Genomic DNA, 17,459 nt, shown 5'->3' with positions numbered 1-17,459 from the left:
GGACAAAGTCTAAGTTCCTGGGCCCGGTACACCACAGACCTTAAAATCTGGCTCATCCTCCCTAATTTCTTGCTTTTCCCCAAATGTATTACGTTTCTTCACCTTCCTTCCTTCCAAAAATACTCACGAGGCAGGACTTCAGATGCTTGGGATACACGAACGGACAGAAAAACGTCCTTGCCTTTGCGGGCTCACGTCCTCACGGTGGACAGAGTGGGGGACAGAGAGGCGTACCGACGACACCGGTGGAGAAAGACGGAAGGATGGACAGACAGATGACAGGCAGGCAGGACAAGGGGCGACGGGCAGTGTCGGGGCTGGCAGCTGCAACGGACTTCCAGGAGCCCGAGCGCAGGCACAGGGGCTGCACGAGGCGACACCATGTCCCGCCCTTTAACCGGGTGGTCAGGGAGGCTCGTGCAAAAAGCGACCTTGAGCAGAGACCAGAGACCAGCAATGGGTCCGTCCGAGGGAAGAAAGTTCTGGGCAGCGGGATCAGAGCATAAAGGCTCCGTAGCAATCGGGCTTGAGAAACACCCAGGAAACCGGTGCAGCTGCAGAAAGGGGGCGACACGAAAGACAGGACCGTGGAGCGGAGGGAGCCGGACCTCGGGCACGGGAGGTGCGAACCTCACTCCGAGAGCAGCAGACGCTCTGGAAGACGAGAGGAGGCGCGTCGCCCACACACTGTGCGGGGTCACGCATCTGGCTCTCCCTCGGGGCCGTGAGCTCCTTCACCCAGAGCAGGCAGAGCACCGAGCTCATCCCCAGGCTGGGCTTCTTAGAGGAAAGTCAGACCCCAAGCGCCGCAGGTCCCCACGGGGATGCTACCTGAGCAAACAGATTCCGAAGTAGGGCCCCGAGCGGGCTGGATGGAGACAGGTGTGGTTTCCTTCGGGCCGTGCGGAAGGTTCTGGTCCCCCCTTCACCACCACCCTGCCCCACACTTCCCTTGCACGGCTACTCCACTCCCCACGGTGGGCGGCAGCCTGTAGGGGCAGAAGGAAGTGCTCCTGAGGCCGAGACAGCCCCGTTTCCTACTCTGCTAACCCTCTGAGATGTTTGCTCGGAATCACCGACCGTGAGGCAGCCGGCACCTGGCATGTCTCCTGAAACAGCGGGGAGGGTTTGGAGAACACACCTCAGCCACGGCCGGGAAACATCAGGGTTTACCAGCCCCACCCCTGTGGTTAGGAAAGAGGTAATGGAGGAAACAGACCGTGCGTGCTCTTAAGTTCCATCTAAATTTGTAAAAAATTTAACACAGAAAGCTGGAGCTTAGAACAAGACACAAGTTACACCCTTGTATGTGGTAAGAAATAACAGAGACGGACAGAGCCAGGGTCCCTGCGGTCTGGATGAGGCCCCCACTGTCTCACCAACAATCACACACCGCCCCGAACCAGCTTCCCACCTGTAATGGAAGATAGGACACCTGACTAGTTTCCACGAGAACGGGAGATATGATGGTAGCCACGTGTCCACGTGTGTGTTGTGATGTCTCACGCGGCTGCACGTATCTGCACATCTGCATACAGTTGTGTGTATCTCCACGTGTGCAAGTCTACCTGTGTGTGTCCATGTGTGTCCGCATGTGTGTCTGCACGTCTACGTATCTAGGTCACACCTGTGTCTACATGTTTGTGTCTAAATGTGTGTTTCCGTGCACTGACATGTCTCTGGGTCTACGTGTGCCTGTGTGCCTGTGTACACGAGTCTGTGTACCCACATGCGTGTGCACATACATGTGTGCTCTGCAGGTGGTGTGTCCACGGGCTTGTGTACACCCATGCGTCTGTGCACCCGTGTCTACTGTTCGTCCGTGTGTGCCTCCACCACACAGACCTGTGAGTACACGGACATGTGGCTACACACGTGTCTCCCACATACATGACTGTGCCACCGGCATGTGGCTGTGCCCGTGTGTCTCCCGTGTGTGCGACTCTGCCCGTCCCCGTGTGTCAGCACTTGCGTCTGCTGTGCGTGCGCACGCCAACACTAGCACGGTCGTGTCCGGACAAGGTCGTGTCCAGAGCGAGGTAACAAGCATCTCACGGTGAGCCGACAGCACCTGCGCACACCTCCCCCGGCCTGTGTGAAAGAGGCCTCTGAGACCCCTGACCCACGGGGCATCCTGACCCATGCTGGGCGTTCCAACGTCTTGGAAACAGAAGGTGGAGTGGGGGACAAGCTCCTGCTTCACCCCGTCCCCACAGTGTCCCCACACTGAGGCGTCTGGGCACGGGGGTGGGAGGGCCAAGACGCAGCCCTCGGCCGCCACGGCCTTTCCAGCCCCTCTGACCCCCAGATGACAACCCTGTGCTGTAAGGTCGGCCCTGCCCCTTCCTCCCTCCCAGGAAGGAGCCAGCCAGGACGTCAGGCAGAGGCTCCTTGCCTTGTACCCCGCTAACGGAAGGAGCCCGGATACAGAACCAAGAGCACGGTCGACCCTCCAGCCCCGGTGTGCGCTGCCCGAGCTGCCGCATCCCACAGCCCCCGCTTCCTGTTCCGCAGCATCAAGGAGCAGTACGCACCCCGTCTGCAGTAAAAGCCAAGCGGGGCAGGACTTGTGAGAGCGCTTGCAAAATACAGAGTAGGAGCGTCATCTTCTGTCGTGGGGCGCAAACCCCTCCGCCCAAACGGAGGTCCCAGCAGCAACACTTACTGATCATTTACCTTAAAGGCCGTAGTCTAGTCAGGGAAGCAGGAAAAGCAGCTTTAATGCAGATGCTGGGGAAAAAATCTCTCAAAACATCATTAAAATATTAATCGTCACACAAGCTTTCTGACGAGAGAAATTAATGGGACACAATTAATGACCGAAATCTAAGCCAGCCAAAGCCCGGTGATGGCTGCAGCAGAACGGAGTTACCAAGACGGCGTTCCCGCACGCAGCACCGTAAGACACAAAGGAAACAGAGAACACAGGAAAGCACGGATTTCCTTTTTTGAAAACTACTTGGAAAACAGAAATCCTGGGGATAAAAGAAAAGGAAAAAGATTATACTCACAGCCAAGAAAATACAAAGTAAAACCACATGCTGAGTAGTAACACCTAAAAAAACCCAAAATTTGGCTCATGAGAGATTACTGTTCAGTTGTTGTGAAATTCTAAACAGCAGACGTTATCTTGAAAAATGTGAAAAGAGCTACTGTTTACTGCGTTCTAACGTGTACCCCGGGGGGGTGTTTGTCTGGAAGCAGATGTCGTCACCTGTGACCACACAGCCGGCCCGAGGCCACCGAAATGCACGCCACCCCCGCCTGGCCCCGCGCAGGACATGCACCCGCCCGTCCCCTTCACCGTCCCCGAAAGCATCACAGACCGGGGAGCAGTGACCTCACGCCCGGTGCCTCACCTGACCGGTAGCGCTCATCGCGTGACCCTGAGGACCTCCGGCGGTGGTAGCGCGTGGAAGGAGCAGGAGTGACAGGAGCCCGGCGCTCGGGAGGCAACGCCTGATCCACCCCTGGGGGGAGGGAAACAGCAGAGTGAGGTAAGGCTCAACCGGCGGCCCGGGTCCCTCCGTTTGGTAAAATCACTTGGTAGAACGACGCAGCGAGTCAGGCACGTCCTGGACACGGAGCAGGAAAGGGAGAAGGGTCGGGTCAGGGGAAGGCTCGACTCGCGCCCTGACACGGCAGCCCGTACAGACCCCGCACCGCTGCCCGCCCGCACACGCCTGCGCGGAGGGAAAGCGGAGCCCACGGCACCGAGCTACGGTCTTCTCCACACGGCAAACGCGCAGAAGGTGATGCTCGTTCTTGAAGAGATTCAATGACACTCATCAGGAAGGTGACCTTTATAACACACCCCACAGGACAGCTTAACGGTCCGATTCTGGGAACCAGGACTGTGCGGTCACCTCTGCTCGCTCAGTGTCTAACTCGGACACCCGCTCCCTCTGATGCGAAGGGACCGGGAAGTCTCCATTTCCTTACGGTTGTGATGCGTCATCCGACGGGATACGTGGTCAATGACAGCTGCTCTGACGGGTCTTGGTTAAGAGCGGACCCAGGTCTGGCGACGACGATTCGGTGGCATGTGGGACCACGAGCGGCGAGGGCGGCATGGCCACGCGACTGAGAAGGTGCGGCCGGAGCGGTCTGCTGGTGCCGGCTCAGGAGTGCGGAGCTGCGGAGCACGGGGCACCCAGCAGTAACTGCTGCGTCTTCAGAATGGACGGCCACACCTGGCAGAGGAGGTCACCAGTGGTCGCATTTTAACCAAAACCGTTTCGTCCCTGTTTCCGCGATGGCCCCGCGAGGGCCGTTTCCAGGAGCGCTGTGACAGTTTCTCGTGCTGCTGGCAGCTGCACACACGCCTTCCTTGAAGCAGGCTCCACGGTCAGCGCGAGGCCCGAACTCACGACCCCGAGACCAACAGTCTCACGCTGCACCGACAGACCCAGGCAGGCGCCCTGTGGAACCCCCGCGCCTGCTGGCACGTTTGTGGCCCGTGACGGGGTAGGTTTCCTGGCTGTTACCCGGTTCCCTGCACCAGAACCATGCCGCCAACACGCGTCCCTGAATGTCCTGATGACACAGCTGCCAGACATCGTCCAGCTAGTCTGCAGGTGACCTTTAAAACCACTCTTTCCTCTGACGCACAGAATTCATGAACCAAGGAGTACTATTAAGTCACAAAGAAAAGTGTCCTCATTCGGTACTTACAGTCGTGTTTACAAACAAGAGCTTACGATCCCTCTGAACGGCCCGTGTGAGACAACACACGACCCCTCCCAAGAGCGCACCGTGCCCAGCCGTTGGCAGGATCACGAGTCGGCAGCGAAGCCCCTCCTAGCTGACTTTTCCTCTACTCCTGGGGGAGAATTTGCATCTTTGGGCTCCACCGTCGTGGTTTTCAACGGACCTCTCGCTAGTTCCTTCAGAATATCCCAACAGAAGTGAAAACCCTTCCCAACCCTCTCTCCCCGGGGGCCGTCCCTGACAACGTGGGGACAGTCTTGTAGCTCATTATTCCGTTTCCTTGAAGACCCTCCCCGTGGACCCCTCCTGCTCTAATCCGGGCCGGCAGGCCCAGACCTGCTGCATGGCCCCCCCACGGCACCCCTTCCTCCTGGAACTGGCGTTTGCCCAGAACGTCTAAGCAGAATTACATGGAAATTTGAAATTTTAAGAATTTGTAATAATTTATTTGAAAGTTACGTGCATTCATTGCTTCTCATGTCAACTGCTGGTGAGAAGTTAAGTTGCTCCGATGGTGTACTGTGCGTGAACAATCTGTCTTCCCCTCTGTCGACTGCCACAGCGGTTTCTTTACTCCCAGCGAGGAGCCGTGAGCCGGCGGCTTCCTCCTCCGGGGGTTATAACAGACCCATCTCCGGCAGCAGATCTTTGACCGAGCCGCCCACGTCCGGAGGAGGAGACCCCGTCTCCTGGCTTGTGAGTCAACACAGGGGCGTCCGTCACTGGCGGCTGCGGCTGTTCTCCGTCTCCGGACACATGCTCAGACTGTGCCTCGCACCCCACACTGGAGGTGCTCAGGTCCACTTCTCCAGAGAACAAACATTTCTGGGGGAGGGAGGGGGACCGGGCTCACCCGCTTCCTGGACGCCAAGCCTCGTCCTCTCCCCGACGGTGCCCACGAGACCAGCACCGTCTGCTACCCTGGGCACCCCCATCCTCGACCCGACATAGCACTAAAACCCGTCCCTGTTTCTCCCCCTTGTCCGTCCCATGGATTTACCCTCCGTCCGCGTGCAGGTATCTCCCTGCGTTCTGCTCCGCGTGCACGTTCAAGCTGCCAAGAGTGCCTGACTCTTCCCCACAGCCAAGTCCGTGGGCCTCTCACAGACCGGAGAGTCAAACACAGAATTCCCTTAACCTCCCTGTCTGGGACCCCGGCCGGCCACACACTTCCAGCGACCGCAGGCCCCGTGCACAGGCCAGGGCCTCCCACACCAGTCCGCAGCCGATTCCATATGCAAACACGGACGTCCACGTCCTCAGGCTGAAGCGCACGGCTCACAGCACAAGGTTTGAGAGAAACGAGTTAACTAGCAAAAGGAGAATAGCTTCACCCGCTCCCCGGCAACAGGGCGTTCTAAAGAACTAAAACATGGGTGTGCACACCTCCATCAGTAATTCACGGTGAATGCAATCTGCAACGGCTTCAAGCATGTTCCGACAAGGAAAAGCCATCCGTCCAACGCGCAGCCCCTCCAGATAGGAATTTCCCGCCTGTCCACACTGGGGGCCCGAGGCCGCGCGCGGAGGGGTCTCTCCTGTCGCGTGTGAGGCAGCACGAGAACCCGAATCAGCACAGGAACACACCGAGCTCCGGACGCTCCTGCCACAACCAAGAGGGGAACCACCGGAGCGTGGCCGCAGCACGTGGGGACCGGCTCGGAGCAAGGACACTGGAAGGTGAGGGTCTCGAGGGAGCCGGGGAAACCTCCAAAAACACAGAAAGCCAGCGGGCCAAGATTAATCCTTCTTAGGCAACAACGTGGCAGGGATGGAGAGCGGCCGTGTCCCTCGCTTACGAAGCACCGTGCAGCAGACAGCGACCCAGCCTCGGGTCCCACGTGAATCGAGGGACAGAGCACCAGGGACCGTGCTCCGGAGCCCGTCTGTCACCCTGAGCCTCGGTTTCCCATCGTGCGCAGCTCTGCCGGGCTACACAGCCCCGGAATGCTCACAGGTGGCGGCCCCTTCCCTCGAGACGGGCACCGCCCCCCCACCAGGGCTCGCTGGCGCGCTGGGAGCCCCGTCCTCAGGGTGGAGAGGTCGCGGGCTGCTGGGCTCCGTGTGCTGGCGCAGTGACCACTGTCTCATGGGCAAACCTGACTGGTCCCTTGAAGAGAAGCGGCCTCGTGATCTCACCGCCAAACAACACGTGCCCCAGTGACCTTCTCAGGACAGGTGCTGCCCAGGGAGGAGATCAGGGCAGCAGACGGCTGTGAGGTCAGCAGACAGCGACACGTCCCTCGGATTCTTACTCAGGAGGCAGCCAGTCAGGAGCAGGGGCGTCTGTGTGCTCGTCTCGCCCGCAGCAGTGCTGCCTCTGGCCACGGGGGGTCTCGGGGGCTCCTGAACAAACACTGGGGTCTTTCCGGCATGAGCAGGGCCCTGTGAGGCTCCCGCCAGGCATCCGTACAAACATGACCTTCCGGGAGGCTTCTGTTTCCCTCGAGAACCCCGAAGGTGCTGGGGAAGAAGGAACCCAGGAGTCCAAGAGGAAAGAGGAAGGAAGCCAGGCAGGGGACGGTGACCCAGCCCGGGACCTGGCGCTCTGCCGGCAACGAGGTGACCCAGCCCGGGACCCGGAGCTCTGCCGGCAACGAGGTGACCCAGCCCGGGACCCGGAGCTCTGCCGGCAATGACCTCAGTCAGCCGCACACGGGTCCGTCCCAGTTTCTTCCAACACACGACGAAGAAAGGGCTCCGCAAAGGAAATCCCTCACAACGCAGAGCTGTCCCCTGCGCAACCTGCCGACTCCAGGACCAGACGTGGAAACCACGGCGAATCTCACGCTCACTAGGAACGTGGTCCTGGGGCTCTGCGGCTGGACATGCCACGTGCTTCAGGCCAGGAGACCTGCCGTGCAGACCACCCTCGCTCACTCAGGAAGTCAAATGTTCGCGGAAATATCAAGACTTCCAATTCAGACGGCAAGGGGAAGAGAGAACGTGGTCGTTTTCCACGTATTTTCAAAGGAAACTGCGAAGGATGTCGGAAGACGACTTCCACAAAAATGCACCTGGAATTCAAAACCAGAGACCTTGATCCAAATTCTGGTCTTACTCTTAGCCTGCGTGGAACTGAGCAAACCCCCCAGCTTCCACACAGGCTGGGGAGCAGCCGCGGACACGGTCGCGAGCGAGTAGCGTCCCCGGGCCCTGGCTGGAACCTCTCGGTCCTGCGTCCTCACCTTCAACGCCCGTGGAGCCCGGGGCCCAGCGGGGCTCACAGCATCTCTAGGCCCCCACACACGTGGTCCTGCCTCAGGAGCCTGGGGAAACCGCGGAGGGCTTTTCCGTGATTCCGGTCTGCACAGAAACGATGCCTGAACTGTCCCCCGCTCTTCTGGTACCGGACGGACTCTCAGGGCAGCACCTCCTTCCGCAGTCAGTGCCGTCAAGCCTCCGCAGAAGACACGCGGCACACCGTGTGCACACGGACGGGGAGCCTGCCGCGTCGGCTTTGTACGGACTCGGGTCAGAACGCGCACAGACAGAAATCCTCTTCCGTCCACAGTGGCCCCGACCGTCAGCCCGACTCCTGCCTCTGCCTCTCACGACCGAAGGCCTCCCAATCTGCACACAACCGCTAACCATATTCCTGTCAACAAATTTTAGTTTATGAGGGACTCATTCTGTGGAAAAGTGCAGAAGATCTGGAACTTTGGGGAGCTCGACGTGCACTCAGCACTCACTCTTTGGTCCCCGAGGAACAGAAGCTCAGAGGGAAAGCACGCACGAGGTCAGGAGCAGGGTCGCAGACGCCTGCGGGTTTCAGATACTCACACGAGCCTGTTCCAAAGCGGACGACTTCCTCGCTGCCCAGGCGGACACCCGGATCCCGCTCCCAGCTCTGCTCACATGGCAGAAGCTGACACGGGACATGGCTTCGTGTCCTCACCCTCCCCGTTGTCACCAGCCTCGGGGAGCGGCAGCCCGGCCCGCAGGGCACCACTGGGAATAACCGGAAATCCATGTGACCGAGACCACCGCAGCGTGTGCTGAAACCGGAGTCCGGCAAGAGCAGCAGCGGACTGTGCACTGAGATCATGACCGTGGGGCTCACCCAGGACCCAGGTCGCCCCCCCAGCCGAGGGGGGCTCAGATCCTACAGCAAGTCCACCTGGAAAGGATTCATGCCGAGTCACACACCGGAAACCTGATTCAAAGACCCATTTTCTCTTCGGGGGTTTATGCGTCTGACACCCTTTCATCAGGAACAGACCGCACGACGGGAGCCCCTGCGGACGCGGTCCCCAGGTAGGCCGCTGTCCCTCCAGCCCTAGCCAGGACGGGCTCATGGGGCTTCCGGGCTCGGGGACCCTAACTCCTGCTGCGGAGTGAAGACGCGGACCCGGCTTGCAACGGGCACCGGAGGAGCAGAGGCCTGGCCCGTGGCAGCTCGGCAGACCCAGGCCCCCGCAAGCTCTCTTCTCGGAGGCCCAGAAGCACCTGCCCGCAGTCTGCGTCCTTCAGGCCAGACGAGGAAGGGCCTCATCTTCCGTGGGACCAGAGCAGAGCGGCACGCAAACACGCTGCCTCGGGCCTCGGCGGGGCTGGCTCCGGGTGCTTCCAGCCCCCAGAGCCCAAGCTCCAGCACCGCTGGACACGCTGGTCAGGAGGACACGGGCAGAGGCCTACCTGCCACCAGCAGGGCTGTGACAGGGCCACAGACAGCGACTGGCCCATCCTTCAGCAGATCTCTGAAAGCACCGACATCCTCGGGGCGAGCTGGGCGCGGAGCCGTCAGAGCTCACGCACCGTCCGGTGCAGCTGCGCGACCGTGGCGGGAGTAGAGGCTCGTGTGGGGCGGGACCAGAGGGCCTGTCCTGACCCCAGGCGTCCCTGCAGAAGGGACCTGGAAACCGGGCTCTGGACTATGCACAGGGGCAGGCAGAGGGCACAGGCGGGTGCAGAAGGCCGCCCCAATACGGGCGTGGGACCCTCCCGCAGCAGGCAGGTCCGCAGAGCTGAGGAGGGGCCGGGCGTGCCGTGTGCAAAGTCCTTCTGATGCGGCTCAGCTGGGCTCTGGTGGGGCCGGCCGCCTCCCTGAGCAGAAGCAAACGTGGCCACTCCACCCTGACAAGGAGAGGCTTGTCCGCCGAGGAGGCCGGTCCCCAGGGAGGAGGAGGAAGCGCAGACTCGTCCTCCAGTCTTGTAACTGCGATCCGCGATTCCCGGAACGTTGTCGGGAAAGCAAGACAGCGCGGCTGGGCTCCAGGGGGACCACCGTCCACGGAGAAACGCCACGCGGTCATGGGGACAGGCTCTTCTGACATACGCGCTGTGGGACAGGGACTCTGGTGCAGGGAAGTCTCGCCATCTGGGTAATGGCGGAACGTGACCACATGGCTTCGTCCCGGAAGCCACGGACACCGGGTCATGGAAGCCAGCGCGGGCGCAGGTGTGAGACTGGTGGCGGTGGGTCTGCGGTCTGTCCTTAAAGTTGTATCAGGCTGGAGATTAATGAGAGACTCCGCAGACAGGGACCAGGACAACGAGTCAGTCTTAAGTAATATTTCCTCCTCGAAAATGATTGTTAGTGTGTTTTCCTGATGTCTTTTCTTTCTCCCAGAACAGTTTTTTCCTCGAGATTCAGGTATGCCCTCAACACCACGCTCCACAAAGACAGCCTGTCTTCGGGGGCACCCGGTACCTCTGGGCGTCCAGAGAGGGAAACCAGGAGACAGACGCTTCCAGAGCACGTCCCCTGGGACGGGCTAACGTGCGGGACTCCGACCCGAGTGCTCACATGCTCGTACAAGCCTCTCCAATTCAGAACTGTGTGTCCCAAACGACATCTTAGAAATGGTTTTAGAATACCTCCTAGGAGGGTTCCTCTTTTCTCTGACAGATAAAAATAATGTTAAAAAAAGGTTCACAAAACACAATGACCTTACAGGAACGCGCTCATCGGGGTGAGGAGACTGGCCGCACAGACGCTTCTCCTGAGATCCTGTCCCCAGAGCGTCGCGTCTCCGACTGAGCACGTCGGGAAAGCCCGGCCGCCACGCCCCTGGCTCTCAGGCTGCCTCCCGAGCTCTACAGAGTGAATGATGGTCCGCACACTCTCTCAGAAACAACGACTCGCCATGAACACCACCAAACGGGCTGGGAATCTGCTGTCCTGAGCCTTGAACCACGAGGAACCTGTCTTCCCTTCCTGGGGTCTTGGGGGGGCCGGGACCAAGGACCCCAGAGCAGCGTCCCCACGCAGACCGTCTCCTTCTCGCCTCGCAGTCAGGTGCGGGGGGGCGGGGGCTCCCTTGAACTGCGAAGCAGACCCCACAGCGAGCACCTGAGTCCGCAGCTCTCACCCACCCGCCCCCGGTCAGCTAGCTGGGCCCAGAAGACGAGCGGGAGCCCCAGCGCAGCGCCTTCGAGACTGAAGCCAACACAACTGTCCACTTAGCTCTTTATTTTTTCAGGGTTTTCAAATAATGGCCTTCATGTGGGATAAAACCCTACAGATAAACCTAAAGCGAACCAATGCTCATTTTCTTGTTCTACTAAAAGAGGCACTAAACTCATTTTTTGAGCTTCTTATATTCAAAACACGACCACAGAAGTCCCTGTGGCCTCTGAGCAGGCTTGTGGCCTCTGAGAACACACTCTCCGACCTCTGGCTCAATTTCCCTCTTTCCCTCTGGAAACAAGATCCCTAGCCCGAGACTCCCTCGCCGACCCGGACGCCCAGGGTAGCAGAAGACCCGTCCGGGCCACAGGATGATAGGATCTGCCGCCTTCTAGGTGTTTCTAAGCGGTGTTCCAGCGGGGAGAACAGGGTGGTAAGACCCGGCATCACGCCCTCCGAGAGGAGACTCAGAACGGGGCCCGAGGCGTGCGACAGCTGGGGCGCGGGGGCTGGAACCCGCCCAGAGACCCAGGGCGGCATGTCCTCGGGGAGCAGCAGGAGCCCGTGGGGGGCCGGGGCTCACCGCGAACCCCTCCTGCGCCGGCCCCTGCCCACACGAGGTTGGCGGCCCCATCCTGCGGGGCCTCTCTCCGGGGAGGACGCTCACCGAAGCGAAAGTAAAACAGCGGCCGGTTCCCCGCGGTGCTGGCCACCCGCTCTCGGCCCGCGGCTTCTCGGACGTCGCACACCCCGATGTTGCCGGAGCGCGGTGCTCTTCCCGGGGCGCCTTCGCCGTGCTGCGGCCTGCAGCGGACCACGGCAGCTCCGTTCGCTGCTGTAACAAGTTGAGAAAGACTAATTAATGCAAACTTGCGTTTTTTAAAAATTTGTTACAGCACTGAGCAGAGCTGCCGCCCCATGCAGAACAGCACAACGGACCGCGCGACATGGGCCACCCTCCACGCCCCACCGCACGGTCAGCCTCGGCCTCCACGCCGCCCGTGGACCCACTTCTGTCCCCCCGGGGTGGGTGAGTCAGAGACACTCAGAGCCCACGAGGTCGAGAGTCCCCATGCGCCCCGGCAGTCCCAGTCAGAGATGCGGCGGCACCCCTGCCGGGAGGAGTCCCCCGCCCAGCCTCGGAGATGCCGTGAGCCTGGCGGTCCTGTCGGCAGACCACCAGGTCCTTTGCCCACGTCTGCTCCAAAAGCCTTCCACGCGCAGCCGTCAGCCCGCCGTGCAGCGGACTCGCTCTCATCCACTGAACGGCACAGAGCTCCCCCTTCCCGAAGCCAGACAGCAGGAAAACCCAGCCACGGGCTAGCAGGCCAACACGACACGTCCACCTCCACCTTCTCAAGCATCAGGCAAAGCAAGGAAAATACACAAAATCAAAACAAAACCACAAGCACAACAGAGAGCCCACCCGCCAAGTCAGGTCCCTGGAGTGCACACTGGGGGAAGCACCCCTCCCCGTGCTAACGGGACACGAGCAGGGGCCAGGGGAGTCGGGGGTCCCAGGAGGGAGAGGGACAGAGTGCGTCTGTGCGCCGTGTGCACCTGCAGGCCTAAGCCTACCAGAAGCGCTTGCAACAGGTCACGTCAACGGTGGGAACTACAGGGGTCCTTCAGGTGCTGCCCTTCCTCATTGAGGACCTGGGTCAGATTTGTCACTCCTAAAACCTAGCAGGTGCTCAGGGTCACCTCCAACAGAACTACGCTTCAGTCAGAACTGAAGGGCCAGAACCCCAGCCTGGGAGCGTCTTCCTTTTCCTGAAACGTGCAGAACGTCGGTCACGTGCACAGACATTCTACGAACCCGCACCCAGGAAACACTCGAACGAGACGGACTTTGTACTTCGGGAAGAACGCGCGGCGTCTTACAACCGCACTTCAGAACACAGCCCGCCTGTCCCAAGTCACTGCCCACGCGGGACGCTCTGCCTTCGAGACCTGCCCCCTCCGGACGGCAGCCAAAACTTCGGTAATTTAAACTATGGTCAATGGCAATGATTTTTAATTCACTAAACCAGAAGTCACGTTTAATTATAAATGCTCCCACATTTTTTGTTCAGAATCAGCATTTTAAAGTAATCCATGGATTCTTGCCAGATGAAAGACCCATTATATTTATTTGCACAATTCCAGAAGAGTCCTCCGCGCCTCCCGTGTCCACGAGACACACGCGCTCACAGGGGAGGCTGGCGTGGCCAGCGCCACGTCCGAAGTGTGACCTTCATGCAGGCTGGGCGTGAGAAAGGATTTGCCCTCGGGTGCCACTTGCGTGTTACACTTAAGTCTTAAAATTAAATCTTTATGTACGCAGGGAGGGTACGTACTCGGAGGCTGGGGCAGGTAGGCTCCAATGAGTTTCGACCTCTTCTTTTCATATCCTTTTTGGGTGATGTCACCTGGAAGACACGGAAAGAGACACTCAGAATGGGCTCAGGGACGAGTGGTCGCTCACCGGACTCTAAGACGCCGCAAGTTAAGTCTTTTGGGTCATCTGTTTGCCTTTTAATTGTAATTTAAAGAAGAAAGCACCTGTCGTTCCCCTGGGCCCTCCCCTGCCCGCAAGTAGTCACGTAAGTTACGTAAGAACCGTTGTTGGCTTCTGCTTGCCCCGGCCCCTCCCTGCGAGGTCTCCGCTCTCAGAGGACCCAGGATTCGAGGCTGCGCCCTCACTCACACCAGCCGAGCAGGAAGCATTCCGGTCTGCGTGGCTCTCGTTAGCTCAGCCAACAAGGGACACCACAGGCATCGACGCAGGGGACAGTCACCCAGACCGCTGCCGGTCAGCGTCCTCCCCCACTGACCAACCCAGCGGTCAGGCCCCAGGACACCACACTGCTTGGGGTGCATGAAAGTAAGTGACTCAGACCACATGCAACGGGAAACACAACAGGGCAGAGACCGCGCGACCTACGGAAACCCACGGTAGGTGAGGAAGGTGCGTATCTTCCAGCAGAAACTGAAAGGTGAAAGCCAGAGGTCCTGGCGCAGAAGAGCGAGACAGCGCGCTGACGTCGCCCCCAGCGCTGGGGAGCGGACACAGCAGCCCGCGGGACCCACGACAGCCTTCCTGACTGCGTGCAAAGACACACCGGATCCTGGCTGTGCCCTTGAGTGTTCTGGAATGTTTTTTCCCCAATATTCTGATCAAACCATCATTCCCGAAAGAGCTGAACACCCACGTGCTAGTAACAGTAGAGCGGATCGGTGAGCGAGCTTTTTCTCATGTCACACGCTCCCTAAATCTAATGTCACACGCTCCCTAAATCTGAGCGAACCATACAGCACACAGAGTGTCCGCGGACTGACCCGACAATCTCACGGCCCCACTGTGCCTTCGTGTGCACCCCATGAAACACACGCCTCGTTTTAAACAACGGAGGTCTGTGCAAAGTGGTTCCCGCTATCAACCGGCCAGCATTTCCGAGGCCATGGTAGGTCCGCGGGTCACCGTCGGCAAGGACGCTCCCGGCACAGCGCTCAGCTGTATGCGCACCACGGCTGTGCCCACACCCACCGTCGGCGCCGAGGCTCTCCGCTGCTTTTGGAAACGCTCTATCCAATCCCCCGTTTTATTTACTTATTTTTAAAGATCTTATTTACTTCTTTGAGAGAGAGAGAAAGTGCACACACAAGCAGGGGGAGCAGCGGAGGCAGGGGGGAAACAGGCTCCCCGCTGAGCAGGGAGCCTGACGCGGGACTCGATCCCAGGACCCTGAGGTCATGACCTGAGCCGAAGGCAGACGCTTCACCCCCCAGGTGCCCCCCAAGTTCCCTGTTTTAAAAGGATGCCTGAAACCTCAACAACCCGAACCCACGTGCACGTCCACGTCTGGAGCTGGTCTGCAGTTCACCGGGGAAAGGGAGTGAGCGAGCGCATTAGGATGCCGGCTGAGAAGGTCGGTCCAGGTCACACCCAGCACCACCCGCCTCCTGACACGTTAAAGACCAAGCACCGTGGAGGAAACAGCTAAGACCAATCAGCAGAAGCGCCTCAGGACGTGGGGCTGGGGTAGGACCGTGCGGGGCGTGGGTCAGGGTCAGAAGCACACAGGCCCCCCAGGCTGCTTCAGGTCAGCCCACCTGCGTGCAGGGGATGGTGAGCTCCCAGGCCTGCTCCCAGACAGGCAGGAACTCTGCTCCTCAAGGACAAGGCGGTGCACACCCGAGGCTTCTCCCAGCCCCAGCAGCGCTGAGAAGCAGCTGCCGGCAGGCTCCCTGCGGGTTCCCCGCCCCGAGCACGCGTGCTGCCCCCACCGCTCTCTGAGCACAGCGCTGGCGAGGAAGCCAGTTCACTTCCGGCCCCTCATCCTCCACGGCACAGGGCAGCACTTCCCCAGTTCAGAGCCCATCAGCTCCCTGCGAGGGAAAGGCTGTGACACTGGGGATGGGAAGAGGAACATGCAACCGAGGGCCACAGCGGTCCCGACTGCCCCTGAGCACGAGACAGACACCTGCTGTTTGCCTGCCCTGCCAGCCCCTTCCCCGGCCCTTCCCCAGCCTCCCAGCAGCTCTAGGCCCGAGTCCCAGCCTGGGTAAGCCGGCACCTTTCACGGTTGCTCTGCACCCAAACTTCAGCTCACGTTTAGGAAGGTCTCAGATGGGGCGCCTGGGTGGCTCAGAGGGTTAAGCCTCTGCCTTTGGCTCAGGTCATGGTCTCAGGGTCCTGGGATCGAGCCCTGCGTCGGGCTCTCTGCACAGCGGAAAGCCTTGTCCATCTCCTACTCCCCCTGCTTGTGTTCCTCCTCTCTCTAACAAATAAAATCTTTAAAAAAAAAAGAAAAATGTCTCAAAGGAACACGTAAGTATGTGGGGAAGAGATCCTTAATTTTTGGCATGGGACAACCTCAAAGAAAACTCAGTTTTTACTGTCTTACTTGAGGAAGTTCCAATTATCAAGACCTTAGACCTCAGGAAAACAGGACTTTTCCTGGTGAAACCAGGACTGTGCGTGCAATTGGAAGAGGTCAGAGTTGGCCTCGCAAGGGCACATCCGCACAGGTCCCCGACCCCACGCGGCCCCTGACACAGCACAGGTGTCCGACCCCACACGGCCCCTGACACAGCACAGGTCCCCGACCCCACGCGGCCCCTGACACAGCACAGGTCCCCGACCCCACGCGGCCCCTGACACAGCACAGGTCCCCGACCCCACGCGGCCCCTGACACAGCACAGGTCCCCGACCCCACGCGGCCCCTGACACAGCACAGGTCCCTGACCCCACGCGGCCCCTGACACAGCACAGGTCCCTGACCCCACACGGCCCCTGATCCCACACAGGGCCTCAACCCCACATGGGCCCCTGACCCCGCAATGATCCCTGACCCTGCTCAACCCCTGACCCCACATAGGTCCCTGACCCTGCACAGCCCCCCGACCCCACTCGGGTCCCCGACCCCGCACAGCCCCTGATCCTTTATGGTCCCCGACCCTGCTCAGCCCCTGACTCCACACGGCCCCCAACCCTGCACTGGTCTCCGACCCCACAAAGGCCCCAACCCCGCAAGATCCCCAACCCCAAACAGGTCCCTGACCCTGCACCATCCCCAACCCCACACAGGTCCCCGACACTGCACAGCTCCCAACCCCCCATGATCCCCAACCCCACACAGGTCCCTGACACCACACAGGTTTCCGATGCCCAAGGCCCCCAACTGCGCACCGTTCCCGACCCCACACAGGTCCCCAACCCCGCATAGCCCCGACCCCGCATACCCCCCGATCCCACGTAGCCCGACCCCACGCAGAAACGTGGGTGACAGGAGGCGTCCAAGCTTCTGAGCGCTGAGTCTCGCGCCCCCCACAACCGGGAAACCAAGCTCGGAAGCCGGCAGCTCGCAGGGATTTCCAGATTGCGCGCTCGGAGCCCAGCCTGCCAACGGCCCTTCAAACCCACAAGCGTGGAAAGACCATTTTTACTGAGCGACTTCCTCCAGATCAGGGGTCGCCGACTCCACTTCCAGTCTGCGGACTGTTCCTGCCCGTGAACCCGCCGGCACCGAGCCACACTCCCTCACACACCACCCGGCCCGTCCGGGCGCACAAGCCTCCAGGCCGCCCGTCGTCCCCGGGACAGCGGGTCCCACAGGCAAGAGCAGGCAGGAGCGTGCTCGTGTTTCCCGGCCGGGGCCCCAGAGCGACGCAGAAAACACTTAGACCAAATCCCCAATGGCCACCCTGGAAGCCACACCCTGGACCGTCCGCCCTGCCCGCCTGCCCGAGACACACTCCCGTCAGGGCCGCTGGGCCTTGGGGCGCTCTTGTCACACCCTGGACGGCTGCTTCGGGCTGGCGTCTGTCACACGTTCAAGCAGCCGCTCCTCAAACCTGGGGCGCGGCGCCATCAGGGGCCACCGTCCCGCAGAGCCGAGCCCCAGCCCCGCT

The 17,459-nt window shown here is 60.3% G+C and overlaps 1 protein-coding gene across 6 annotated transcripts in view; it reads right to left on the bottom strand.

Moving 5' to 3' along the window:
- Nucleotides 1–17,459, bottom strand: part of DIP2C (disco interacting protein 2 homolog C) — a 348,933-nt gene that overhangs the window by 171,297 nt on the left and 160,177 nt on the right. For 4 of the 6 annotated variants that reach the window (XM_032349894.1, XM_032349897.1, XM_032349896.1 and 1 more), the window contains exons 2-4: nt 13,402–13,473; nt 11,730–11,897; nt 3,360–3,470 (exon numbers count right to left, since the gene is read on the bottom strand). In XM_032349894.1, the coding sequence (XP_032205785.1) occupies nt 3,360–3,470; nt 11,730–11,897; nt 13,402–13,473 (351 nt within the window). The remainder of the gene's footprint in view (nt 1–3,359; nt 3,471–11,729; nt 11,898–13,401; nt 13,474–17,459) is intronic. The other 2 variants (XM_032349895.1, XM_032349898.1) reach the window with 2 other exon arrangements.

The sequence above is a fragment of the Mustela erminea genome, chromosome 6 (assembly GCF_009829155.1).
Source record: "Mustela erminea isolate mMusErm1 chromosome 6, mMusErm1.Pri, whole genome shotgun sequence".
In the NCBI taxonomy this organism is placed as follows: domain Eukaryota; kingdom Metazoa; phylum Chordata; class Mammalia; order Carnivora; family Mustelidae; genus Mustela; species Mustela erminea.
This window is presented reverse-complemented; position numbering and strand designations above follow the sequence as displayed.